Below are 27513 nucleotides of genomic sequence, written 5' to 3'. Positions count from 1 at the left end.
GCTCCGGCGCTTGACATGGTCAGATCATTTTCTTTTAATGTCCTAATATAGCTTAATTTCTTTCCAGCAATCATTTTTATTTTAATTTGTATAGCCACTATACTTGAAAATATCATTATTTTGTTGCATTCCGTCAGGAGGACCTCTATTTCGTTTGAGATGTAAGGCCTATAGTTATTTTTTGTTTTTTTTACTGCTGTCTGCTGAGTCATGCTTGACGCCTTTTATGGTGTGAAATGGGGCGTGGATCAATGCAAATGAAGTTGTCGGGTGATTTTCCGATCATTTGGCACCCGCTCGCATTCTTTATGACATACACCTGCGTACCTGTGGTACACACCGCTCTTTGAATTGCACGGCAAAACAACGTAGCGTGATCGGACGGAATTTCCCGCATCTGTTTACGCTTCCGTTACGCATACGTTACACTGCGGTGTATTTCTCCTTTGTGAATGAGGACCATAGAGTTCAAGTGCTACACGTATATGTGGTGAAAATGTCAACGACGGTATCCTGACTGAATGCGGTACATACGGTACAGTTTGAGTGGGATTGGTACAGTACATGCGTCTTCCTGCATACCTGAGTGTCTGAGCGGATTTACTTTCCACCGCTAGTGTCAATTGTAGAATGATGCTAAAATATGGATAAATGTGTGGAGCCGGCGGCTATACATCTGTCAGTATACACTCCTCTACGTCTACGTCCTCATAACCTCTCCAGCATGCTCTCTGCTTCACCTCATGTTGCTTTTCTCTCACTTTGGGGAGGGAGGGGTGGTTCTCCTTTCGTTCATTTGGCCTGCCAGCCTCTCTCTTAACTCTCTGTCTCGTATATTCTTTCTGTCCATCTCAACAGACTCGTTCTTTCTCCTCCGAGTCTTTCACAGCCTCCACTTTCTTTCGCCGTCTCTTGTTCTCTCTCTCTCTCTCTCTCTCTCTCTCTCTCTCTCTCTCTCCCACCTCTCTCTCACACACACACACACACACACACACACACACACACACACACACACACTCTGTCTCTCTATCTCCCTCTCTCTCTCTCAGGCCGTGGCCTATTTAAAATGTCTTCTGCTTTGTGCGGGCTCTCTTTCATCAGTTTAGAAGTTTTTAATCTCTTTCTCTCTGTCTCTGCTACACCCCCCCCCCCCCCCCCCACACTCCCACTGTCACTATCTCTGCCATCTCTCTCGCCCCTTTCCCATCAATCGTTCTTTTTCTCTCCCACCGTCTCTCTCTTTACCCCTTTGTACCCCCCTCCCCTTATCTAGCCCTTCTTTCCTTCTATTTCATCCCTCCCCAACACACACACGTGCACACACACACATGCACACACACACACGCGCGCGCACGGACGCACACGTACACACACGCACACGCACACACACACACACAACCCAGCTTCTCTATCCTGGTTTGCATTGTGTGGCTGTCAAGAGATCACATCAATGAGTCTCTCTTAGTACATGATTACTGTGGCTAATTATCATGTGAGGTTGACGTTTTCAGAATCTCGGAAAGAGATGCTTAATGTATTTTAATGGGGTTTGGAGAGCAGGTAGCTGGGTGGTGTTTGCAGCCTTGGGTTAATAATAATAATAATAATTATATATATATATATATATATATATATATATATATATATATATATATATATATATATATATATATATATATACACACATGTATGTATGTTATTTGTTTGGACTATCATAATGTGGATTCCCCTCCCTGGAACGGGGTGCCTTGATTAAGGGGCACTTGCATCCAAAGTGATTTTGAGAAGTTCACTTCACTCTCAATTGCAGTTTGTTTCAGATTAATTCATTTTCATATATACGGTGGTGGAAGAAGTACTCACATGTTCTTAAGTAAAAGTATTCAATACCACAATGTGGAAACTTACTCTTACTTGAGTAGAAAAGTGTAAACATCAAAATGTACTTAAAGCACACAAAGTAAATAGTACTCATTATGCAGAAGAAGGAAGGGAGTGCCACTGGAGCAGACTCGGACAGTTAAAGCCTTTATTTAGCAGGGTGCAAGTAAAATAAGACAACTGTGTGTGTGTGTGTGTGTGTGTGTGTGTGTGTGTGTGTGTGTGTGTGTGTGTGTGTGTGTGTGTGTGTGTGTGTGTGTGTGTGTGTGTGTGTGTGTGTGTGTGTGTGTGTGTGTGTGTGTGTGTGTGTGTGTGTGTGTGTGTGTGTGTGTGTGTGTGTGTGTGGTGTCACAGTACAAGTCAGTCAATCTCATTGTGGAAGCAAGACTCTAATGATTTTATTCACGTGGCTAATCATTATCTGAAGTCCAGCACTCAATAATTAGAAGATCCACTTCCACAAAAAAAAAGAAGAAAAAAAAAAAAGATAATTTTGTAAAACAATGACCTACTACTCGTTAAAGAGTACCATTAATTAGAGTTGTATTATGCGCCATCTGTCATATTGTAAGGGCACAGTACAGTACATGCCAGTCATCCCATTGTGGAGGCAAGGCTTTAATAATGATTATACTGTTTCTCTTAACATACCTTTCTCTTTCCAGCTAGAGTGTATTTCAGCAAATAAAAACGATATGTTCCTCACTCTTACTTTTCTATCTCTTCCTGGAATGACTAGCACAAACAATGCCTAATATTGTGGAAGGAAAACTGTAGGGAAAAAGGTACTGAAGACAACAAAGGATGACCGACGTGTTTAGACACTCAGGTCTTCAACAGGGTCTGACAATCAGGGTGATGAGTCACACTTAAGTAAAGGCTGTGGGTGGCATTCAAATCATTCTGACCAATGACTACATCACATATCAGCGGATATGCCATAACATCCACAGCGGACGCCATCGTATGCAGATCAATACATAGTACATAATGAATATACCAATAAAAACAACTAACTGGGGAGACAAAAACTCATGCATGAAGGAAGCATGAGCTCAAGTCTGTTGCTCTCCCCAGGTTGGCGAAGGGTGTGTAGAGCCCAGGATCACATTAGATAATTGACACAGCGGTGAAAAATGGGTTACACATTTTTGGGATCAAAATTAAAAAGAATATATATATATATTTAATATTGTCTTTCTCTGTTTGTCCAATGTGCATTTTTCCTTTATTACACATCTTCCCAAGGATGACAAGACTGTATCTCAGTGAAAGCCATCAAACTCTCTTGCTCCATAAACCAGCAAACTCTCTCTCTCTCTCTCTCTCTCTCTCTCTCTCTCTCTCTCTCTCTCTCTCTCTCTCTCTCTCTCTCTCTCTCTCTCTCTTTATATAAATAAATATATCTATGTTTCTACACTACCCTAAACAATGAGTAAACCAAATTAAACTGCTTCACATTTGTTTGTATTTACTAACCCATGTTCCACCAGGCTATTTTTGTAAATAATTTAATATCGATTCCCCCCCCCCCCCTTTTTTTGTTAATTAACGTGCATTTCCCCACTCTCTCCCTGTGTCTGTGTGCGTGTGTGTGTTTTGGCCTAGGCTGCAGTCTGAAGGAGCGTTGCTGCTGCGTTGGTGCCGTGCTGTGTGATGCTCTCCCATGAAGCCCAGGTGGGGAGCTGACGCTGCCAGTGAGCGGGAATCGCCACTGCTGCACCACCACCACAACCACCACCACCACAGAGCTGCAGCAGCCCCACTGCTGCACCACCACCACCACCACCACAGAGCTGCAGCAGCCCCACTGCTGCACCACCACCACCACCACCACAGAGCTGCAGCAGCCCCACTGCTGCACCACCACCACCACAGAGCACTAGCAGCAGCCGGCCAGCCGCAGCGGAACCGCCAGCCGCTCCTCTCCCCCTGCCGGTCCTCCTCCCCTCCTCCTCTCGCACACCAGAGACTCCCCCCACGCCTCTTCCTCGTCCTCCTCCACCTCTGCCGTCGTCGCCTCCATTGATCACCTCCAGTAAGGGGCCCCTCTCTCTCTCTCTCTCTCTCACCCACACATACACACACGCACACACACACACTTTTCTCTTTGCCACTTTCATTTTCTCGCCCTCCCTCCGGTCCCAGCGTTTGGAATGACAATCAGTTTCGTTTGTCACTCACACACATCACAGGTTTTACAGGTGTAAAGAAGTGGGCGGAATTTTCGGTTTAATTTTCTGTGCGCGCTCCATCAATTTGTAGTATTCCGTGAGAAGAGAGAGGACAGAGGTAGAGTATAAGGGCAATGTGATAACAGGACATTCTTGTCCGTCCTGCCTTGTCCTCATATATTATAGTATTTTGAATTACTTTATACAACGATAAGACGTAGCAGTAATGGCTAATTTATGATTCGCTGAAAGTGGCTGATTTACAAGCTCACAACGCGCCACAGAGGCGGTTTGTCTGTGTTGCGCAGAGATGCAACCAAGCTGTATAAATCAGGCTTCATAGTCAGGCCCATGCGTTGCAGCAGAGTACTGGTATAAAGGTTAATGGATGCTGGGGGAAAAAAACTATAATATAATTGAACTAGCCTAAAGTAAGAAATTATATTAGTGCTATTAATACTGTGTAATTTTACACACCCAGTGTTAGTCATCCAGTGTACAATACATTGTATTACACAGACGATCATGTGTGTCGTCCACAAGTGAGCCAACCGCTCTTCACACAGTAAATGATTGTACTGTATATATTTTTGCGTAATTGTTGCATACCTTTATCACATTGCAGTCCCCTTAGTACAGAAGAGCATTCAGTATGCATTAGGTTTCCATTCCGTCTCTTAGGCAAAGCACATTAACAAGTAAGACGGGCGAACGCGGGAAGCGAACGCAGCTCGTAAATTTTTTTTAAGTTCTCTTTTTTTTGTGTTTAAGATTTTTCCTTTTTAAGTTTTTTTTAAGTTAAGTTTTGTGTGTGTGTGCGTGCGTGCGTGCGTGCGTGCGTGTGTGTGTGTGTGTGTGTGCGTGCATGTGTGTGTGTGTTTTTGTGTGTGATACAGCTGCGCCCTCTGGTGGTGGGCGGGTGGTGTTACAGTGTGACAGACAGACACACAGACAGACATGATCTGCTGGGTCTCATAGTAAATGCTCACTGCGTTCGCAATAATCATAACATTTCTGAAGCAAATTCTTTGGCTTGATCTCTCTGTGGAAAAAGCACGTCCATACACACTGATCAAAGTGTGAGAATACGTTTGGCTGGGAGTTTTGATTGTACTTATTGTCTAAATGGGTCAAAGCAGCCGTTAAAGTGACATTAACGCAAGTTTTGTATTAATTCAAAGATTTTGAGCTTGTACAGAACAAATTGCGGCCACTGGCGATTCAATACACCAAATAGATTCTCGGTTAAAGGACTTCTTGCCACTGAAATAAAAGAAACAAATGTTATATATTATGTTAATGAATTTAAAGATGATTGAAAGCACCAAGTCAGTACTGCTTGCAGCAAACAAATGCAGTTGCAAACTTTTAAAGTATAAATATAAATATTTAGGAAAAGTAGAAATATATAAAGAAATATAAACACCCTTGTCCTTGTTCTTTCTAGCATGTAACATATGTCAAAACAACAGTAAGATATTTAATTTTTTCCCTGTTTTTCTGCCCTAAAACAGCCAGGTTGACGCTGTTCAACACTGCCACCCACACCAGCAGACAAGTGCAGTATCATCAAGGTAACCAGCAACTTAACCAGCAGCAGCCGCCATGTCCAGTCGCAGGAAATCGTCCACGCCCTGCATGGTCCGGGTTGTTTATGACCTGCCCGGACCGCTAAGCGACCCAGAAGAGCTGATGGACGTAGATATGCCATCGGATATTTCTGTAGACAATGGCGCCATGACAGAGAGGGGCCCATCGGAACCATGCAAGCCTACGAGTGAAAAGGATCAAGACCTACCGGAGCGTCCGGATAATCCAGAGAAAGCGGAGCAGGAGACGTTTTCAACGCCGCCTGAAAGTCCACCAGAGCCATCGGAACGAAATGAACCGTCAAATGAAGAGGAGGATGAGGCTGTGATCGAGGATGACGGAAGCGGACAGGCAAAGGAGAGAGAAGGGGGTGACTATGAGGCAGAAACTCAGAGAAGGCAGCAAAGAAAATACGAGTGCAAATACTGCCCTTTTTCCACGCAGAACCTGGACAACTTCAAGGAGCATGTGGACTCGAGTCACCCCAACGTCATCCTCAACCCGCTGTACCTGTGTGCCGTCTGCAACTTCAGCACCAAGAAGTTCGACTCACTCACAGAGCACAACGAGAGCCGGCACCCGGGCGAAACAAACTTCAAGTTCAAGAGGGTGAAAACAAACAATCAGACTATCTTAGAACAGACAATCGAAGGCGTGGACAATGCAGTCGAATGCGATTTGACAAACGGGCAGGGCGAAAGCAACGACAGTGGCGTTGCATTTCCCCCTTGCATATCCACCACAGTAATGTCACCCGACAGTATTCCGTCAATCTACCAGGGCCTGAAAAGCCAGTTGGATCACCTTCTGCAGAAGGACCAAATCACGGCGGTGAACATCAACGGAACGGTGATCATCCCCGAAACCTCAATCTTCCAAGGGCTGTCCCATCATGTCACCCCACACCTGCAGCGCCCGCCCAACTTCAACTCCGTACCAAAAATCGCCGTTCCCCTGAACACCACCAAATACAACCCGTCGCTGGACAACAACCTGACGCTCATCACGTCCTTCAGCAAGTTCCCTTACCCGACGCACGCCGAGCTCTCCTGGCTGACGGCGGCGTCAAAGCACCCGGAGGAGCAGATCAAGGTGTGGTTCACCACGCAGAGGCTAAAGCAAGGCATCACGTGGTCCCCCGAGGAGGTGGAGGAGGCCAGGAAGAAGATGTTCAACGGCTCCATTCCGCCGGCCCACCACACCTTCACCGCCTCGGCCGCCAGTCCGTTGTCACAGCTGTCGACTGCCAAAGCCTCTCAGCAGCCGGTTGTCCACACCACGGTGGAGCACCCCAATCATTTCAAGACGTCGAGCATGTCCAACGGCTTAAACGCCGTCACTGTGACGACGACCTTGGTCCCGGGCCACGCCCCCAAGCGGCCTCTGGCGACTTACGCGACGGCCATGTTCGCCCCGGAGTCCAAGCGACCCGTCATGGCGGTCGCGCCACACTCTGGGGACCCGAAAGACAAGGGTCTCATGGCCCCTCCCCCACCTCCTCCACCGCTGAAAGACCGCCTCCCGATGGCTCCGCCTCCAGTTCCCATGGACACCAAGAGACCTGTAGCGTTTCCTGTGGTCCCGGCGGAGCTGAAGAGGTTATCTGCTGCTGTGCCTTTAATGCCGCCACCATCGTCCAAGGGGAAGCTGCTTGCGGCGGCAGCTCCTCTGTCATCGTCCTTCAACTCCAAAACCAGGCCGGTGGTGTCTCTGCCCTCCATACTATTTCAACAGTCATTGAACCGGCCTTTCTTAGCACCACCGCCTATCATCGCACCCCCATACAAGAACTACCTAATTCCTCATCCTTCGTCCATCAACTCCAAAGACAAAAACCCCATTACCCATGCGCTGTTAGCCCCCGACATGAAGCTACCAAACTCGCCCCCGCTGGTTGCACCGCAGATTCGGCGGCCCCCAATCATCCAGTCAGCTCGCGCCCCACTCAAAGCACCATCGTCCCAGAACACGACAGGCTTTCCCTCACCGAAATGGAAAGAGCAGCAGCAAGGAGGGGGGGAACTGAAAGTCTGCCACGCCAGAGGAGACAAGATGCACATGCCTCTGTCTGAGGCCAACGGCGTGTCCCATGTGGAGGCCAGATGGTCCCACGAGCAAAACCCACACGTCCACAACAATGGCTTCATACAGCTGTATGCCAGCGAACCGCCCAGAGCCGAGCAGCACAAGTCGTTGTCGGTGCCCACCCAGTTCCCCCTGTTGGAGAGGATGAAAGGGAAGACTGCGGAGCAGCTCAAGATCCTGGAAGAAAACTTTCTGCGCAAGAGCTTCCCCACGCATGTCGACGTCGACAAGCTGGCCGTCGCCACGTGCCTGTCGCGGCAGGAGATCGAGAGCTGGTTCGAGGAGCGCCGCGCGCTCCGCGACAACCTCGAGCAGGCACTGCTCAACTCTATGGGCACCAAGAGGATGGGCTTCTTCGGTATGGGCAATGGTGGTGGCACCGCGGTAGTTGAGAAACGACATCCACATCAACTGCACCAGCCCATGCAGCTGAATGGAATTCACAAACCGACCGGTGGCCATGTCAAAAGCCCTCCTCCCCTGCCACCACATCCCATCCTCCCCATCGTCGCCCCTCTTACCGTGCCATCGTCCGTTCCCTCCAATCCGACGTCCCCCTGTTCAGTGCCTGCAGACAGCCGCTCCCCGGCGCTCCTCAGGGATGTTTCTGCGCAAGTGAGGTGGCCTTCTCCTGAGGAGCTCAGCCAGCTGGAAGCCAGGACGGGTCTGCCACGTGGCGACCTCACCCGCTCCTTCGCTGACAGCCGCACGGGGCTGAAAGGCAGCGCCCCAGACTGGACAGAGCTGTTTTACAAGATGAACAGCGCAACGTCTGGCATTGCCGGCAGAGGAGGAGTGAACGGCAGTGCTGGACAGGGGGCGTCGGTGAGCTCTTCTGAAAATGTCTCTAGCATCATCCAACGCTGCCAGGACGGAGGCGGCGGTAAAATGTCGGAGGGCGATCTGGGCAGGTTGGCCGCAGAGCTGCGTCCCAAAAGCCTCAGCATTCAACAGCACCAGGACCTACACGACTGGCTCAGTGGCAGGTACAGTAATGTCCATATGTTTAAGAGGACCATACCGGCAGTCTGGCACATGCCGACCATTCTCCAAATAAAAGCAGGATGGCCCTCATTTATCAAACTTGCGCATAGTCAACCCAACGCAACTGTCTGCATTCATTAATCTGTCATCAATTTGACATGAGCATAGAACACTCAAATGTCTCAGGTCTCAGCTCGTGTATGATGTTGTTCTCCATCATAGACAGCATAGTCTGACAATCTGACAGGCATCTAAACATTATGCAGAAACATGGTTGACCTAGGTAAGCCAACATGCTAAATGTACTGTGGACTTACATTTTGTCAAAGTTATTTTGTCAGCATTTGAATGCGTCAATTAAATTAGCCAAAAGTAGTAGTAGTAGTAGAAAATCTAACAGGAACGGGAAAATGTTCTATGATGGAATTCACAAGGCCAAATATGTGAACAGATGCTGGTATGGTCCTTTTCAAAGACACATATGTCTGTTTTAAATAATGACTTATTCCCCTTGTCTTGCCTTTTGATTGGTTTTAGGCTCGTTAGGGATTGTCAGACATGTTGCATATGCCATTAGGTGGATGTTTCTGTCCTGCAGAATGCCTAGCTATGCCCAAGAGTGTATTGATTTTGTGCCAGTGAAGGTTTCCAGGCACCTTACATCCCCTCTCTCTCTGCCATCACATTTGTCACCATCTGTTTGAATAAGAAAAGTGTCTCTTCCCCTGTGTCTAAAAGAAATGGTACTAGCTTTGGGGAGAGAGAGAGAGAATCCATATTTTAACGCTTTTTTGTTTTCTCATAAATTAACGCCCTACTTGGTCATACTACAGTGTCGCACAAAAGCATCAAAAGTAGCAGATCCACAAGCTTGAAGAGCGGCTCGAACCTTGCAGATCTGCTACTTTTCTCTTTTTGAATTTGAATCCTGAAAAGTAACAGTTTTGGACAATGAGGATTCCAGGCGACAGAGACGCTATACAGTTTGGGTTAGCACAATGGAAATGGAACCACCCAGTTTACACATTGAACTGCACCTGACCAGTTTACACATTGAACTGCACCTGACCAGTTTACACATTGAACTGCACCTGACCAGTTTACACATTGAACTGCACCTGACCAGTTTACACATTGAACTGCACCTGACCAGTTTACACATTGAACTGCACCTGACCAGTTTACACATTGAACTGCACCTGACCAGTTTCTGAGAATCCACATCTCTACGTTAATTCTGTTTGCACCCAATTTTATCTTGGAGGGCAGCTTGATATAATCTACCCTGTTTTTTGATGGCAACCTATTAAGTGTCATTTTCTTCAGCCCAGGCTCTGAGAAAGCATCTCTCAAAATAACACAACCGTAATAATTGAATAACAATATCACCTAAATAATTTGAGGAAACCTTTTATTCTCCCTGTGAGCTACAGTGCGTCTTTGAAAAGAACCATTCCGTGCCGTGCCGTGATGTGTGGTAATTGTTCCGCTGTTTTATAAAATGCGCTGCACAGTCAGGGCCGGTTCACATTCAATAACAGCATGTATAGGACAGCCATGTTCTGCTGCTTTGTCTTTGTCAGCAGTATCTAGAACTTCACAATTACCGCAAGAAAATTGTCACAGAGAACATTTCAAGCCAGACGTTGACAAAATACTGATCCCAAAACACTGCTCATGCTATGGTACAGTAGATGCAAATTAGTTTATTATGAATTTAAAAAAAGATAGCAGTGCCTTAACTGCAGAGTCTCTACCAGGGCTCGTGATATTTTGTTCGGAAAACAGTTAATTGGTGGCCAAAGTCTTTTCTTATTACACGGCTTGGTTGAATGCTTGTTTCTGATTAGTCAATCGCTGAATTCAACAGTGGGTTTTTCTTGATGATGACCGTTCCGCTATATAACAGACCGCTGGCTAATCAAAGCCTCAGAGCACCTGCTGCGCTGCTTAGATTTTATGCTGTATACTATCCAACATGACACATGGCTGTCATGTTGGATAGTATACAGCATAAAATCTAAGCAGCGAGCAAACACATGTCATTTACAACTAAACATTGCTCTCAGGAATGTTTTTGAAAACATTTGAAATCAATTACCGTTTACAAATCATTACTGTGCGTAAGCAAGGAAATACTTAGTTTTGTTGTTACTTTTGGGTCAATTTCATTTCTTTAAAAATATAAAAATAAAGTAGCCGTGTAATAAGCAGGATAGTGTATGACGCGGCGGTAGTTGTTTAAAAAGCAGTAGTTGTAGTTGTTTAGAAAGGCACGTGATACATTATCCCTTGTTTAAAAAGCTGCCTTGAAGTTTGAGTTCTGACGGTTCGGTGTGCTATTACCAGGCTGCGACCACAGAACGCAGCGGAGCTGAAGAACGGAATGCAGAGCGGTGGTGTCGGGGGACCCCGGGAGGTGTTCGGGAGCTGGCTGGACGACGGAGGACACTTGAGGAGAGTACGGGAGCTGGCCCTGGAGCGAGAGAAGAAGATGGTCGATGACGCCTCTGGGAGGCTGACTGGATAAATGGTACAGAAACAGTTTACACGTGTAGACCTGAGGCAGATTATAAACACTGTATTATGTTAGAATTATGTTGCTGTATTATTGTCTCTTGTCGGGTGGAAACCTCACATGTCCAAAACTTCTGTCAATCTGTCAACCCGATCTCACCCAAACACGGTGAAATAACACGGATTGGATTCCGTACATGCACTACTAGAAAACCCCCAAATCCGTACATATTACACTGAAATCCTCCCCATTAACCCCCCTATAGTTTTAGACGGAGGGGTGTCGTCTCAAGCAAACTTGAGCAACGAGAGCCACCACGAGCGAGTTGCCGTGGTGAACGTTGCGAAGTTCGATTGAGTCGACTCAGCCCCATCCGAGTTGCAACCCGATAGGCACAGAATCGTAAATAATGTTGTGGGGAGCGCATTTGCCCCAACTGAGATAATAGGGTGAAAGCCACGCCTCCGTTGTGGTCAAAACAGTAGTAGTGTAATATGTACAGATTTGGGGGTTTTCTAGGTGTGTATGTATTGTACGGAATTGTCAATCCGTGTTATTTCACCGTGTTTGGGTGAGATCGGGCTCCGTTATTCAAGTTTTATTTATTCTCGAAATTACACTGAGTAATTAAACTAATTTTCAGTGTCGTCGAGTAATACAATATCATATAAAAAAACAATACAACAATACATCAGAAGATCAGGAAAAGGAAAACAAAAGGTATACATGTGAATTACAAAGGTTACAAATAGAAGCTAAGACAAATTTCAAAACGATCTAAAAACATATTGTGGGGATCTGTATGCTCACCAAGGTTTTAAAACGACTAATCTGTATCTGTTCATCCGATGCAAGTCGGGAACAATGCGAGTTGGGAATGCATAGCCTGAGAAAGCCATCCCGGTCGCGTGCTAATCAGGGTCTGCAAGACCTGTGATTGACAGACGCTAGTTGGCTCTTCCACACTTTTGTTTCTGATAAACGCCCCCCCCCCCAACGCTTGGAGCCAGTCCGGTCTGCAGAAGACACAATGTGAATTCACACGATCGGGATTGTTCACCAGCAGGCTTGGGAATTCGTGCCCCGTCAGTTTATGTAATAACCGCTGTACTGTTGTCACAGTACCCGTTGTTCCCGCTGTCATAGTACGCAACGTTGATGACGTACAGTATATGGGCATAAATGGGAGACAGAAAGAAACAGACAGTTTGTAAGAGAGCACACTGGAACGACTCAGACAACGTTGAGCCTCCTCCTGAGTTGTCTTCTCTTACATTTGCTTGCATCCTGTGATCCACAGGTCCTGCCTTCATTTGGCTGAGGCTCTGTAAAACTCCCTTTCTTTGCAGACATTTTGTGCATTGCTCTGTAAAAGAACAGAGTTCTATTGTACACACTAGACTACCACTTTATATTGTTGCAGTGGCACAAACGCAGCGGTGAGCCGATGGTTTGGGGTAGCCAATCAGGCTCAGGATTTGTAGCCCCCCCATCCAATTATTGCACTGGCCTGGGTGCACAGAAAGAGAAAAGAAAGAGACAAGAGAAATACAAAGAACAACACATCTGATCATCACATCTTTTAACAGCGGGCGACAGCCAGACGAATTATCCGGAAGTGCATTTGTCTATGGGACCCGGAAACTACCGGCGAATGGCGGCAATAGCAGGCGAACAAGCGATAGTCGAAAAGTGGGCGGAGGAACGTCCAGCGATAGTGGGCAATTAGGCGATAGCCAATGAAATTCAAGTGTCGCTCGCGGTTGTTCTCCTGCTGTTAAAACGCACTGTTAGACAAAGTCGACTAGAGTCAGTCACACCGTCTGTCTGTCAGTCAGTCACAACAGGACGGAGTAGAAACTAAACACACACAACCCACAATCAGGGAAACCGATGGGTCTGGGTAGCCAATCAGGGAAGCCTGGGACGCACGCACGCACGCACGCACGCACGCACGCACGCACGCACACACAGGTTTATTTTAATAGACGTACTATACTTAAATTCTGCTGTTGCGGTCATGTACTCCAAGTACATTATGTGCTGCTTGAGTAGTTTATAGACACTTGTTGTAGAGTGTTATTGTGTACTCTCGCAGTACTTTTCCACAAGTTAACACTAAGATTAATAGACTGGAATAAAGCCACTGTCATAGCCATGTTCCAGAATGCTCGTTAAGCCAGTGTTTGCCAGCCTGGGCAACAGACACCGTCTCATCCCAGCCAGGAAGCTACTGTGTTGAGTAGCTGTGTGGGTTTTGGCTAATATTGCTTAGCAACAAAATTTTGTTCCAAGAATTGAGTTGGAAAAAATACATTTGAGTGACTGGAGACTGAAAATAGAAGCAGACCCCCCAGTGTGGATTTTTTGGGATTTTTACATGAAAGCCATCACCTTTTACGCGATAGCATTCTGCTTGTTTGTGGTGCACTCCTAAGTGACTCAAGTGTGATTGGAGTTTTAACATTCTCACACGTCTTTTCGATTGTCTGAAGATTTTGGCGGTGTTGAAAGCACGTTTCATGATATTATTTCTTTATTTATTAAATCAGACGACAGTGAATTAATTTCAACAGTGAATTTTGGAAGCCACCAAACTGTGGCACGCACGTTTTTATACAAAAAAAACAACTATGCCCGGTGATTTCACTAATTAGTACCCTCCTCCGCCCCCAACCCCGTGATTGAAGGGTCTGCTAATTAGTGTAATCAGCTGGCAGTTTTGTTGTCAGGACACCCTGGAAATAAACAGAACCACACCGCTCACAATGTGACCCGGGTTAGGAAAACACCAAGGCATCAAAGCGCATTCTGGTGGGCTTTCAAATATAAGCCAGCTGTGTGTGTCAGTGTGCGTCGAAATGGCCCCAATAGAGTTCGGCTTCGACCGCACCAAACTTCACCTATTTGCCAGACCTCAGAGATCAAATTCATGTGAAAGGAAAGACTGTTCCCACACACTGTTCAACTCTGCACCTCTCCACTTTTGTAAAGCAACAATATGCATTCCGAGGGTGTAAGTGCTCTTGGGATTGGATTTTTTGTGAGGTTTCGCCCTCCCCGCGTCGCCAGAAAAATAGGATGCGGTGATGTGATATTATTGATCCGCTCTCTGACCTTTAATCTAATTACATCTACACAATGCAGAAAAGTTCAGTAACGCCTTGTACTCTCTCACCTTGGAGCCCACAGTACCCTGCTGTGAACTTACAATGACCGGAACAGTAGAATAAGGCTTACATTCCTGGATCGCCGACATAACAAGCAGCCTAGTAGCTGACGAGTGCAAGGGTCGGACTCGGCAGACAATAGATGTAACCAGATATCCCTGTGTGCCTGACATGATCATGTGGCATTCCTTTTGCAAATGCTTTTCTTTCCTCCAGGTGCTTCTGCCTTTGACGTGTGTGTTTGCGCGCGTGTGTGTGTATGCACGTGCGTGTGTGCGTGTGCATTAACGCCACAATGGCACTGTCCTCCTAATCGCCCCCAAACCGCAGGCCTCATTTTAATCACATCTACAGTACACAATGCACAATTTTACTATTTCCCTCTTAACATGGATTAGGGGGAGCGCGCCAGCCAGTCCTGGCCTCTTGTCTATGAGAGCGCTGTATTTCACAATATGCCCTAGTTCCCAGCAGCACCCGGGGTACCAGGAACACTGGCTCCTGGCAGTGCAATTGCTTTTTTAATCCCACCCCACCCCCTTTCATTTTGGGCTTTTTTTTTAGGAGGCAAATGATCCAAGCCTTTGTGAAACTGACATTTCTCAAAAAAAAAGAAAAGAAAAAAGAGGAAGCGTTTAATGGCGTCCCTTTTTTTGTGGCGGGGGGGTTAATGCCTTTCTGTCTTTCCTCCTCACAGGTGTGAAGACAGGTTGTCAGCGCCATCACTGCTGTCACTTACACACACACACAGGAGCCAGGAAGACACGGAGAGAATCAAATGACGAGAACGGCGAGGAATGGGGGGGAGGGGGATACTTTAGATGACATGGAAAGGTGAACTTTATTTTTTTTTATCTTGTGATTGTCGCATCCCGGATCATGCACAACAATTCTACTCCGTCATGTCAGAGCCAAGATTGTGGTTTTTGTATTTATTTATTTTTTCATCCAAAAAATGGCCTCTCTTCCTTAAATTGACCCCTTCTTCCACTTGATCCGTACTATAGTACCTATTCTGGGTATTTCATAAAATTGGCGAAACATTAAGTGAAAAAATCTACAAGCTCGGCGTTGAGCTTGTAGATCTGCTATTTTCGACAAAGAGATTTAGGGCTCTAAAGGTTAAAACGTTTTAAAAGGTTTATGTCGTTCCTGCAAATGAATGCCCTACTATTTGCATCGTGAGGCGTTCTGTGCTTGTAGATCTGCTATTTTCACTATTTTAAAATGCTTTAAAAATCTTAATAAAAAAGGAATTATTTTGGACACCCACGATTGTTGTAGGAAATCGATGGGCGAGATAGGGCACGGGAAGTCAAAACAGGGCTTTGCAGCAGAGGAGCCAATGTGTTATTAAATTGAAAAGTTTAGGAGCGCAGCTGAGGAACTGAGGAGCATGACATGTGAAAATGAATTAAAAATGCTCCATCGCCATGTTGAGTCTCAAGTTGCAAATAGGCACATTTCTTTCCCCATTTTTTTGTGGTGGCGTGAGTCTATTCTTAGGAAAACAGATGCTACCAAAAGCTACACTGTGCAGAGCCCAGTCAAATTTAAACTATGTACAGTGTTCGGATATGAAGTGCTATTTTCCAAAACATTATTTAATGTTAAATCCATTTCCAAGTACTGAAAGAGCTGAAATAGAGCCTGCCTGCTTGCTTAGGAGATACATTGAATCTTGAACCATCAGGTCAAAATTCACCTTCAGGGTGATTAACCACCCCCGCTTCGCGTCGGTGGTTAAACCCCCTGTCGGTGAATTATCTCCCAACAATGACCACCTAGGCGGATATTATCCCTTACTTAACATACTTAGGCTATCATACAGATTGGACAAAATTACATTTTATTCATATGGTGCTGTTTTAACCACTTAAACCCCTTTAGTCTCAGAGAATTGGACCTGAGTTACAACTGTACTTTTTCATCTACTCCAAATATCTTCCCCAAAAATAGCTGAACTACAAGCTCACAATGCCTTGCAACGCCAATTTTCTCCGAAAACTCTGAAATAAACATGTTGACATTTACATAGCGTCTCTGTCAGGTGGAAACCTATGTCCAAAACTGTTACTTTTCAGGATTCAAATTGTAAAATGGCAAAAGTAGCAGTTCTACAAGTTTGTGGATCTGCTACTTTTGATGCTTTTGTGTGACGCTGTAGTGTGATCACGTATGGGCGTTAATTTACAAAAACAATAGAATAATAGAGAAGGGAGCTTTCACAGCGATAAGATTTATTCTGTGTAGGTATTGAGGGCCTTGGGTACTGGTAGGGAGATACTGTTGTGTAGGTATTGAGGGCCTTGGGTACTGGTAGGGAGATACTGTTGTGTAGGTATTGAGGGCCTTGGGTACTGGTAGGGAGATACTGTGTAGGTATTGAGGGCCTTGGGTACTGGTAGGGAGATACTGTTGTGCATGACCTGGGATGCCGAGGAGTAGCACAGAGGAGGAATGCTTCATTTGCGCTCCGTCGCACGACTGTGTTGGTCGCCAGGAACAGCCGGACCTACAAGCTTCACGATGCCTCGCCACACGACACACGGCGGTACGACAAAGTATAAATCAGGCTATTGGAACGGAGCACTGAATGTGTGGCTGCTCTGCAGCGCCGACACCGACTGTACGACTGACCGACGATGGAACAAACGACTGACCGACCGATCTGGTGATTAAAAAAACAAACGAACGCCGAGTGCCAAAGCTGGGATCTGCTGCATTGTAACGAAACACTTTTGACAAAAAAGGGTTCTTCTTCGTCTTGTAAATAGGATTATGTATGTTTTGTTTTTATTTTTTTGTTTTATTTTTTTCTGTATTGCTACAGATTTGTAAAATGTTGGGGGGGAGTGGGGAGGGATTTGGGAGAATTTTGTTACATTTTATAAAAATGGGAGCAACGTTGCCCCCTTTGTTTTTTCCTCTCTCACAACTCTTGTTCTGAAAAAACCCTGTCTGGGGGGGTTTTATTTAGTTTTTTTTTCTCAATGGTCGAAGTTTTTAAGAAAATGCAAACAAAAAAAACTATGGTGCCAGCAGCAGTGGCATGCGCGTGCGTGCATGCCACGGTAAAAAAACAAAACAAAACAAAAAACAAGTACTGAAACACAGTGGAACCACTACAATTAAGGACCGACCAGTTGGCAATATTTCACTCACTTTTCTCCCCCCTTTGGGCACTGAACTTCCACATGCTGCTTCCCTGCTGAGAGGAGAGGAGACGAGACGAGGAGACGAGAGGAAAAGGGGGGCTTTTGCTTCACGTCAAATCAGAAAGAAAAAAAAATCTGACTTTTTTTTTACTGTGCTGAAGTGAAGTCAAGTGCTATTATTATTATTATAATTATTAATATTATTATTATCGTAGCCACTCTGTCCCGAACTCTTCTTTTTGGAGAAAATTGAAAGAAAAGAAAGAAAGAAAAAATAATAATACAGCAACATAAGCCAATCTGCACTCAAATCCTGTTCTGTTGGAACACATGCTTGTATGACCAAGTAACTGTTGTGGATCTGTCCTTTTCACTAATAAGGAACCAAAAGCAGAAAGAGAAAATGCACGACCGCAACAAAAAACAACAAACAAGAAAATGAAATGTGAGACGTAAAGTTGGCGAAGTTGGGAAGACGGTTTGAAATGGTAACGACCACACACACAAACACACACAGTGATGGAAACAGAAACACACACAACAACACACATACAATCTAGAATCATGCTGCCTGAATCATATTCAAATCTTAATGTCACTTCAATCTGTCACTTACTTTTCCTTTTGCTCTGTTTTGCTGTATTTCTCTCCATCTTTCTTTTTATTTACCTTATTTCTATGTCTCTCACTTTTTGTCCTTATCTCTCTCTCTCTCTCTCTCTCTCTTGCGCTCCATTTCCATTTTCTCTGTTTGATTTTTGTCTTCTATTTGTCGTCCTGTACACAGACATACACATCTGTAATAATAATGATCAGAAAAGAAGATAACTAGACTTTTATCCAATACATTACTACATGTTGGCTTGGTAGGTGTAGTCTAATCTAGTTCCATTCCGACAAAAAAGAAAGAAAAAAAAACATAGTAAAAAAAGAAAAAAAAAGAAAAAAAATTCAAAATACAAACTATGAGCTCTTTATGTATTGCTTCTGCCGCTATAGTGTTCTGGTCAGATTTAAGATGATAAGACTACATATATCTGAAATACTGTATTTTAAAATGCATACTGGGGTTGGCCTCAATGAACGTTATTCATCCAGAAAAGAAGTCCGCTTTAAGGCCGGTTTATACTTTGTCATGGGGCGACGTCACGCGGCAAAAAATGCCCCTCTCCAAGCTCGTAAGTGGTCGATCTTGGAGACTGGCTTTTTTTGTATGACGCCACGGTGTGATGGAGCATAAACCAAGCATTACAATGTACTTTGTTCCAGTGTATTGACCTGTGTAATCTATGGGAAAAGGAGTTGTATGTGTACATTTCTTTTTATAATGTACAGTAGCAGGTCGAGATTGTTACATGTTTTTGAATACTTTTTTCTTCTACACGTTAAAACCAGGTAAATATACTGAGATGAGGCTCTTGTATAAAGTATTTCTGGAAAGATTCTTAAGCCCTTTTTATGACCACTGATCCTTTAAAAAAGAGAGAGAGAGAAAAATTAAATAAAAAAACAGCATTCAGCAGATGCTTGCAGAAAGCGCTGGTTGTTTTTGTTGCTATGAGACTGCTGAAACTCCCAGTTTGAAGCGTGGTGCTCTTTTTTGCTAAAGCTTAAAAATATTTTTTACCAACTCCAATACTTGGTGCTCTGGGCGCTCAAAACATGCTAAAAAGCTCTCTGCGCAACACAGCACGTCCTCTCCTGTGAAGAGAGGTTCTTGGTGGACACACACAAAGGCTTAAAACTCTTTCGGAGACTTGTTTTTTAGGTTGAATGGTTTGTATTGATGTCTGAATGTCAAATGCTCCTTTAGATTCATCTAACCTTTGAATGTCCCGAGAGTGAATTATTTAAGAACAATGCAGTAATGGCTGACTGGTTGTACTTAAAGAACGGACGGAAAGAAAGACTCGACCATACTGGCAGGAGGGAAGTTAAAAGTACAAAATCAAATATCATTTTTGTCCAAATACCTCAATATCCATAGGCTATATTGAGATGATGTCAATTTTTACAAACCTTTTCAAAAATAGCCGATCTACAAGCTCACAACATGTCGCATCACAATGCATGATGTGAGCTTGTAGATCGCCAATCTTTGGCTATTGCTGAACACGTTTTGTGAAAGTATAAAATAAGTGACTAAAACAAAATCCCACATGATATATTGTCTCCTATCACGATATTGATATAATATATCAATATACTGTATTACCCAGCTTGAGAAAATACCTTCCTTTGGGGAAATGGCTTGAGAATGATACCTTGATCATTCTTGAATGATAAGAATGATACCTTTTCAGACTTCTTCAAACTAAAATATAACCATGGTCTCGGATAGCGTATTGCATGTGCATATACATTATGTGGTTGTGCCACTGTGCGAGAGTCTTTCCTTCCGGCTCAGTTACACACTTTTCACCCTGGTGTTTTTAATCAAACCAACATTTATGAACATACCCAGAGAGAGTGCACCTGGTTTCCCTAAAAGCATTTTAGCACTTTAACACCACCTTTGGGCCATCCAGTGAGTGGAGAGTAGTACAACAAATACAGTCCTGGGTGTGTTTAGATTCCACTGGTGTGGTATATACACCAGTACCAGGGACACCTGCTCTCTCATGAATAGCTTCCGCCTGGATTCACAGACAAGGTGAATCCAGGCGAGGCCTGTGATCCGTGATTGATTCTACCAGGTCAGTTGGTTGTTAAATGGGAGATGGAGAAGAATGGAGGGAAAATACACAGTAGTAAAGGGTCCGTTTTTACACTGTCGGAGTTAAAGGAGGTGTCCACCCGAAAAAGGACTTACACACCCCATGAAACCTTGAATTCATGGGGATTTTGTTTGTTTTTGTCGCATTCCAAAGACTATAATTTGATTACTGTCTGAGTCTCCGGTAGGAGACTTGCAGTGTCTCCTACTGAGCGGTCTCCTACTGACCCCATGCAGTCATCGTATTATTAGCTCAGGAATGCGACAAAAGAAATAAAGAATCTCCATGAATTCAAGGCTTCATGTGGTTGATAGAAAATAAGTCCCATTCAGCCGATGTGTTCCGATCTACAAGCTGACAATACATTGCATAGTGACACATTGTGTGAGCTTTTTTTTCAGCAATTTTGTAACTATTTTGAATAGGGCTCAAGTAGGCTAGTCAAATAAAATGTTTATTTTTTATTGATATTCTCGAATATAAACTTTAATCAAAGCTTTTCAAATTGTTTACAAAATGTGGCACTTTGACAAAATATCAGTCTAGGACTCCAAATTCTGGATCAGCATCGGTCCCAAAAAATCTGGCATGGACTGGGCTGTAGAACTGAGACACCCATAGCGTGGAGAGGGGAGTCAGCTTACAGCTCAGAATTCGGCAGGGGGTTCTAATGTCTTGGACTCTCTGTGTGCAGCTGACAGGGATTGTGGGGGTACATTGTACTCTTTGTGACAAGCCTATATGGGTGCCAATCCCCCCTCTGTTTCCCCCTTCGGAATTCCCCCCTTAGTCTTTGGCACAGAGACTGTATTTACACAGGTGGCTGCAGATAGACGGGGCTCCCAGAAACTCCCTTAATAGGGATCACATAGATCGAGTGAGCAACATGCGGGGGCGGGGGGATAAGAGGGAAGTAGACAATGCAGTTTTTAACGGCAGTTGACAGCTCAGCTTGGAGACCTTTCTCGAGACATGCAAGATAGGATCTTCAAGATACTCTCCTGTCTAAGATGGAACACAACAGATGTTGCAGTGCAGTAACACATCTTGTCTGGAGTAAAGTCTGCAGACTGAGACGGCAACTGATTAATAGTTGTCAGCAGTGGAACCATTTGTATTCCAGTTGGGCACGGAAAGAAAGAAAGAAGAAGAGAGAATCCCAACGGTTAAACCTGGCGTCCCTATTTTGAGTATGCCATTTTATAGGCAAGAACGTTACACGTTTTCAGGAATTCTCAAGTAGCTAAATTAGTAGATGAACAAGCTCACATGTCGCGATGTGAAGCATTGGGAGGTTGTAAATGAGCAACTTGATATTCAGATTGCTGTGAGTCATTTTGCGGTATACAGTAGATTGCATCATCTCACAGCTGTGTGCGAGTGGTTACCAGTCAGACCCCATGTGTTGCTTTTCCTTAGACAAGCATGACAATAGACAGTCCAAGTCAAAGTCATTCTGTTCTTTTGTGTATGTGGCCAAACAAGTTGAGACAATAAGGGAAAGTTGATGAACCGAATTTAATGACTTTCGAGGCCACAAACAGTTGAAGTTTCTTTTGTTTCTCTCCATCATGTGTCTCTGTGAACCAAACGAGTAATGCCTGATTAATGCTCTCTTACAACAAAGTATAAAATGAGGACTTAGGGTGATGTTTTTTTGGGGGGAAACCAGATGCAACACACACACACACACACACACACACACACACACACACACACACACACAGACCGACTGTACACTTGACGTTGAGGCCAGCCCTGACACATACTGAGGTTCTGCTTCTTCTACTACTACTACTATCAAACAATCGGTCCTGGGCTCGAAATAAGGCTGGAAAACTCTTTCAAATACTATGCTCGAATCGGTGCACCAGCACCGATTCCTTTGTCCAGGAAATGGGTCACAAGCAACAACCCCCATCCCCACCTTGACCTGAGAAGTAGTTTTTAAAACTATGCATGGGTCCATTAGTTTGTGTCCCAGTCAGAAAAAATAACATCACAACCTTTTAGACTGAGTCAAAAGTGGTTGTATAAATTATAATCTCTTGTACTGATGAGGTAACACCACATTTTCTTTCCTTTTTTTAAAAATCCTGTATTTGAAATGTATTCCAGCTCTATTTTCCCCAGGTCAGCAAAACAACCTGTTGATGTCTGCTGTACTACAATAAAAACACAGCCTTTTCCAAGGTTATACTCTGCTCTCATCACTGCTCTGTTGGAGTGCGTGCGTGTGTGAGTGCGTGCGTGTGTGTGACTGTAAAACAGTCAGTTCACTCACCTACTAGTATTGCATTTCCAGAACTACTAAAACAAAGGCACCATAGTCAGTATCATTGTTAATATGGTCCGTATCATGGTCAGTGTCATGTTAGTATCATTGTTAATATGGTCCGTATCATGTCAGTGTCATGTTAGTATCATTGTTAATATGGTCCGTATCATGTCAGTGTCATGTTAGTATCATTGTTAATATGGTCCGTATCATGTCAGTGTCATGTTAGTATCATTGTTAATATGGTCCGTATCATGTCAGTGTCATGTTAGTATCATTGTTAATATGGTCCGTATCATGTCAGTGTCATGTTAGTATCATTGTCAGTATGATGTCAGTGTCGTCATGGTACCATATCAATTTGGGGGTCCTTGACATGAAAATGATTCAGCACCACCGCCTTGTCTGATGGCCGGTACAGAACACTGAGATGCAGGACAACATGTTTGTGACCACATACCGTACGTACATCGATAGCAATTCAGACTCTAGCCTCGCCTCCCACTATAGCCAATAATAATATGTCTGTACCTGCCAGGGTTTTTTGTCTACTGGTCCATCAAAATGGTAAATGGTGCATTTATACAAGGTGCTTTACATAGATTGTGCATTACCCATTCACACACCGATTGTGGCGGAAGCCATGCAAGGTAACAAATAGCACATCGGGAGCAATTTTGGGGACACTTCAACATGTAGACAGGAGGAGCCGGGATTCGAACCACCGACCCATGGATCATTGGACGACCTGCTCTACCTCCTGAGCCACAGTCGCCATCAAAGTATTGCATGATTGTGTTCCCTGACCTGACCGTGTATGCAAGGTGGTGGTGGTTGTTTTTTCATCATTCTCTATTTCATTTTATTGTGGACAAAGGACAGTGGAATTGATTTTGAGGAGGGTTGTGCTTTAATTCCAAGCTTAAAGTGCCATCTCACTTTAAAACACGTCATGGGTCATGTTAATGTCTACTATGACTTGTGAACATCCCAGACAGTTGATTCAGTAAGTAGCTGATAATTAATTTGATCAGACACACCCCCTCCTATATAAACCTATTGAATAATGAATATCAAACACGTACTGTACCTGGGTTCGGGTGACTCGTATTGTCCTTCTGATGAGTGACTGTGTTTTCAAATTCCTTTTTTCCTCTCCATTTATTCAATTTTATTTATTTATTTTCATTAAAGAAAATCAAGAGCCCTTTAACTACTACAGAAGAGGATCAGCTCATTAAGATATACAGCCTCTGTCAAGAGGCATGATTAAACACTAGTCCCTTTGTGAAGTTCTGGAGGAGTTGTCAGCTACACAGTCAAAGCAAATTTGTTTATTTTTTATTCCATTTTATTTTTTACCTTTTGCAACTACATACTCGCTGTGAGGCAGTGTTGATTTTGACAGCATATTTATATTTTCAGTCATAGTCTACACTACATTTCTGTATTCGACTTTATACATAGCTGTGCGCCGAAAATAGCAGATCTACAAGCTTGCATGTCATGCTGCAGATCGGCTATTTTCAGAGTGTGATACCCGCACACAACCAAGCATGAAATGACTTGTTTTTTACCTGGATCTCTTCTCCGTCCCTAACATTTTAGTCTAGTTTTTATTTGTTGACGTAATTGCCAGTTATTTCGTCTTAGTTTTAGTCACCATAGCTTAGTTTTAATTTAGTTTTTGTCAGTGCAAAACTTAGTCGACGAAATCTGCTGTGAGGGTGTTTTCACCCCCACATTGACGTACAGTACATGCGTACAAGGCTAGGTTGGAGCCAGCATATGACATGAGACTCTAGCCCTGTCCACCACCACTATAGCCAAGAATAGACACTCTGTGCAGCTCAAGAACAACCCTAATCTTAACTCATTTATGCCCACCCGACACAAGAGCAGTGCAGTCCCCACAGGTTGATGCTGGTCCCTGCTTGGCTCACACAATTAGTTGACAACCCCTGCTGTCTTGCTGTCCCTGTGTTGTTGTTAATCTGTATTCTGTAATGGCAGTGGAAACAAGCTCCTCTCTGAGGACAATACACATCAACTGTACATGTAGTTTATCGTCACTATTGGGTAGAAACCCTCTATGTTAAAAAAAGATTATTATTTTAAATACATGGAAATACTGCATGAATCCTAGTGTCCCTATTCTGAAGGGCAAACATTCAGCATTAAGCAGAGACATGCGTTGAGCTTGTGGATTGGCTATTTTCCCACAAAGATGTTTGGTGTAGAGGGAAAAAAGGAGGGGTCCTACTTTTAAAGTGGTGACTTATTGTGCAAAAACAGATGTAGACGAATGAGAACAATAGAGGAAGTCACAGTCATAGCAGGGATGAGTTGTTGCTGTGCCCATGGGCCATGTACTGTCTGCTGGTGGTGACAGTCCTTATTCTGGCGTTCCTTGTTTTTGGAATTCACACTAGTTTAGTGCCAAAACCATACAAGCAGAGTCACTAGCTGGGTTCCATTGTGTTGTCAGGGTCAGGGCAGGACGAGGAAGTCCTTTCGCTTGTTCTGCCCGTCACTGCATTTCAGATTAAAAGCAGCTTGTTGTTTGCTGGTGGTGACAGCAGCTCCCCGGGGCAGCCAACGCTACAAACTGACTGACCCCGACCTCCCGTGGCGTGTTGCGTGCTAAAAGATTAAAATATTACAGGGATGAAACCGCAAAGCCATGATGATGCAATGATGCAGAAATGCAGCATATTACATGCTGTGTACACACTACACTGCTGTAGCGCCTCACATGCCATTGTTGCTATTTCTGAAACATTTCAAAGTGAAAGGGTTAAGTAGTGCATGTGTGTATTTTATGAATATTGAACCAATGAAAAGTAGGGATGCACGATTAATCGGTAGCATAATCGGAATAGGCCATATCGGCCATACAAATGCCATATCGGTATCGGAAAGGTCTCAAAATAATACAGATTATTTAATCGGTTTTCATCAGCAAAAATAAATAAAAATGTAAAATAATTCAGACACTTGGAAAAGAGTATAGGCTATTTATTGATTGATTGAATACTTTATTAACAGGTTTTGGGCCAAGCACCTATATGGCATAGGCTTAGGTTTCCATTGTGGTCCTCTGTATAATATCGGATCGGTCAGAAATTCAGAATCAGTAGATATATGACCCTGCAAATAATCGCAGATCGGATATCGGTCATAATTTCATAATCGTGCACCCCTAATGCACGACCCCTAAGGCTTGAGACTAAACTACATTGGATCCAGTGGAGCACAGGTTAAAAAAATCAATTTGCTGAAACCTAACAGCGACAACATTATACTGGATCTCATGTGGTTACTGTTAAATGAAGTTGAGGTTGGCCTGCAGAATCACAATTAACATGAAGTGTTAGGAAAAATACTGTGAGGAATCACATTTCTGTGTGATAGTGGGACGATGTGAATTGAAAGCTGCCATACCTACAGAGGTGTGTGTGTGCGTGTGTATGTGTGCGTGCGTGCGTGCGACTGTGGGTGCGTGCGACTGTGGGTGCGCTCACACGGCATATGTTCAGACTCGGTGTGTTTCCCTAAGTGTTAAGCCTATGTGTGTATGTCCCCAAATTCTCACATTCACAGTTTTTGTGTTTACGTTTTTTGCAATATGCCTGTACTATCACTCCCATAGTACACTGTGTGTGTGTGTGTGTGTGTGTGTGTGTGTGTGTGTGTGTGTGTGTGTGTGTGTGTGTGTGTGTGTGTGTGTGTGTGTGTGTGTGTGTGTGTGTGTGTGTGTGTGTGTGTGTGTGTGTGTGTGTGTGTGTGTGTGTGTGTGTGTGTGTGTGTGTGTGTGTGTGTGTGTGTGTGTGTGTGTGTGTGCGTGCGTGCGTGCTGAAGTCATCACACAATCCTGTTGATGGTGGCATACTGCAGTGTGTGGGTAGAGCAGTGAAGTACGCCAAAATGTGTGAGTCTGAGAGTCTCCCAGTAGAGAGAGAGAGGTGTGTGTGTGTGTGTGTGTGTGTGTGTGTGTGTGTGTGTGTGTGTGTGTGTGTGTGTGTGTGTGTGTGTGTGTGTGTGTGTGTGCGTGTTTGGTTTACACAATGACAAGTGAATGCCTAAATATTCATAGCCAGTCTGTGAGCTGGGGATCCGAGTTCAGCCCCTAGGAATGTGAAAGACAGATGTTGTGATGAATGATCAATGCTCTCACAGAGGCTTTTTGTACGAGGATGCCCCGTGGACCTACTGTAGAAGTTAGAGCAATGTTTAACTTTGGTACAACCTTGGGTTGTATTATTAGCTACATGGACATGATTTAAGTCCAAAGGGTATCTATCGTCTTCATCCACTGCTTCTTTCCACTAAGAGCGAGTAACTGAAATAATCCACTTATAAAGACAAGAATCTATAGCCTATCTATAAGCTCACAATGCATCGTATCGTGACACATTGTGAACTTGTACGTAGATCTGCTGCTTTTGGTAAAATTAATAATAATTAATTATTCACATTTTATTTTAAGAGAAATATCTGTATTCATATTCTATTAACAGAACAAAAAGTGACGACGGAAGTAGGCAGAGGAAAAACACTGTTCATTGTTCATGCTCGAAAGGTGTGATTCTGAAAACTGTTTTGTTATACAGTTACAGTAAATAGAATCGCTATACTTCCGGCTTGATGATGGACAATATTTGGACGTTTCAAGGATACATCCTGAACTGCACCAGAACCTTGACCTACTGTATTCCGACCTTTAGAAAGTGGTTAAATCAAGCATTGAAATATTCCGTTTTGGAAAACCATGAAAATGTTTTCATGGTTTGATTTATTTTTTAAGATAATCATGCTTTTCAACGACATACCAACATACTCATGGTTTTCGCAGATACAAATTGACAAAAATCATTCTTTGGTGGGGAAAAGAGGGGGGGAGAGATCAATGGAAAACAAACAAATGATCTACAAATAATACCGTATATGAGGATTAT

The 27513-nt window shown here is 44.0% G+C and overlaps 1 protein-coding gene across 4 annotated transcripts in view; it reads left to right on the top strand.

The window, feature by feature from the left end:
- The window catches only part of LOC306938381 (zinc fingers and homeoboxes protein 2-like), a 143566-nt gene extending 121092 nt beyond the window's left edge, over positions 1–22474 (top strand). For 3 of the 4 annotated variants that reach the window (XM_079522544.1, XM_079522542.1, XM_079522543.1), the window contains exons 3-6: positions 3490–3919; positions 5570–8716; positions 11064–11247; positions 15100–22474. In XM_079522544.1, the coding sequence (XP_079378670.1) occupies positions 5661–8716; positions 11064–11244 (3237 nt within the window). In that variant the 5' untranslated portion in view covers positions 3490–3919; positions 5570–5660 and the 3' untranslated portion in view covers positions 11245–11247; positions 15100–22474. The remainder of the gene's footprint in view (positions 1–3489; positions 3920–5569; positions 8717–11063; positions 11248–15099) is intronic. The other variant, XR_013791718.1, reaches the window with a different exon arrangement.
- Positions 22475–27513: the final 5039 nt, after the last annotated feature.

Source organism: Electrona antarctica (genome assembly GCF_951216825.1).
Source record: "Electrona antarctica genome assembly, chromosome: 15".
Taxonomy (NCBI): Eukaryota; Metazoa; Chordata; class Actinopteri; order Myctophiformes; family Myctophidae; genus Electrona; species Electrona antarctica.
The sequence above is the reverse complement of the archived record's forward strand: the minus strand, read 5'-3'. Positions and strand labels throughout refer to the sequence as shown.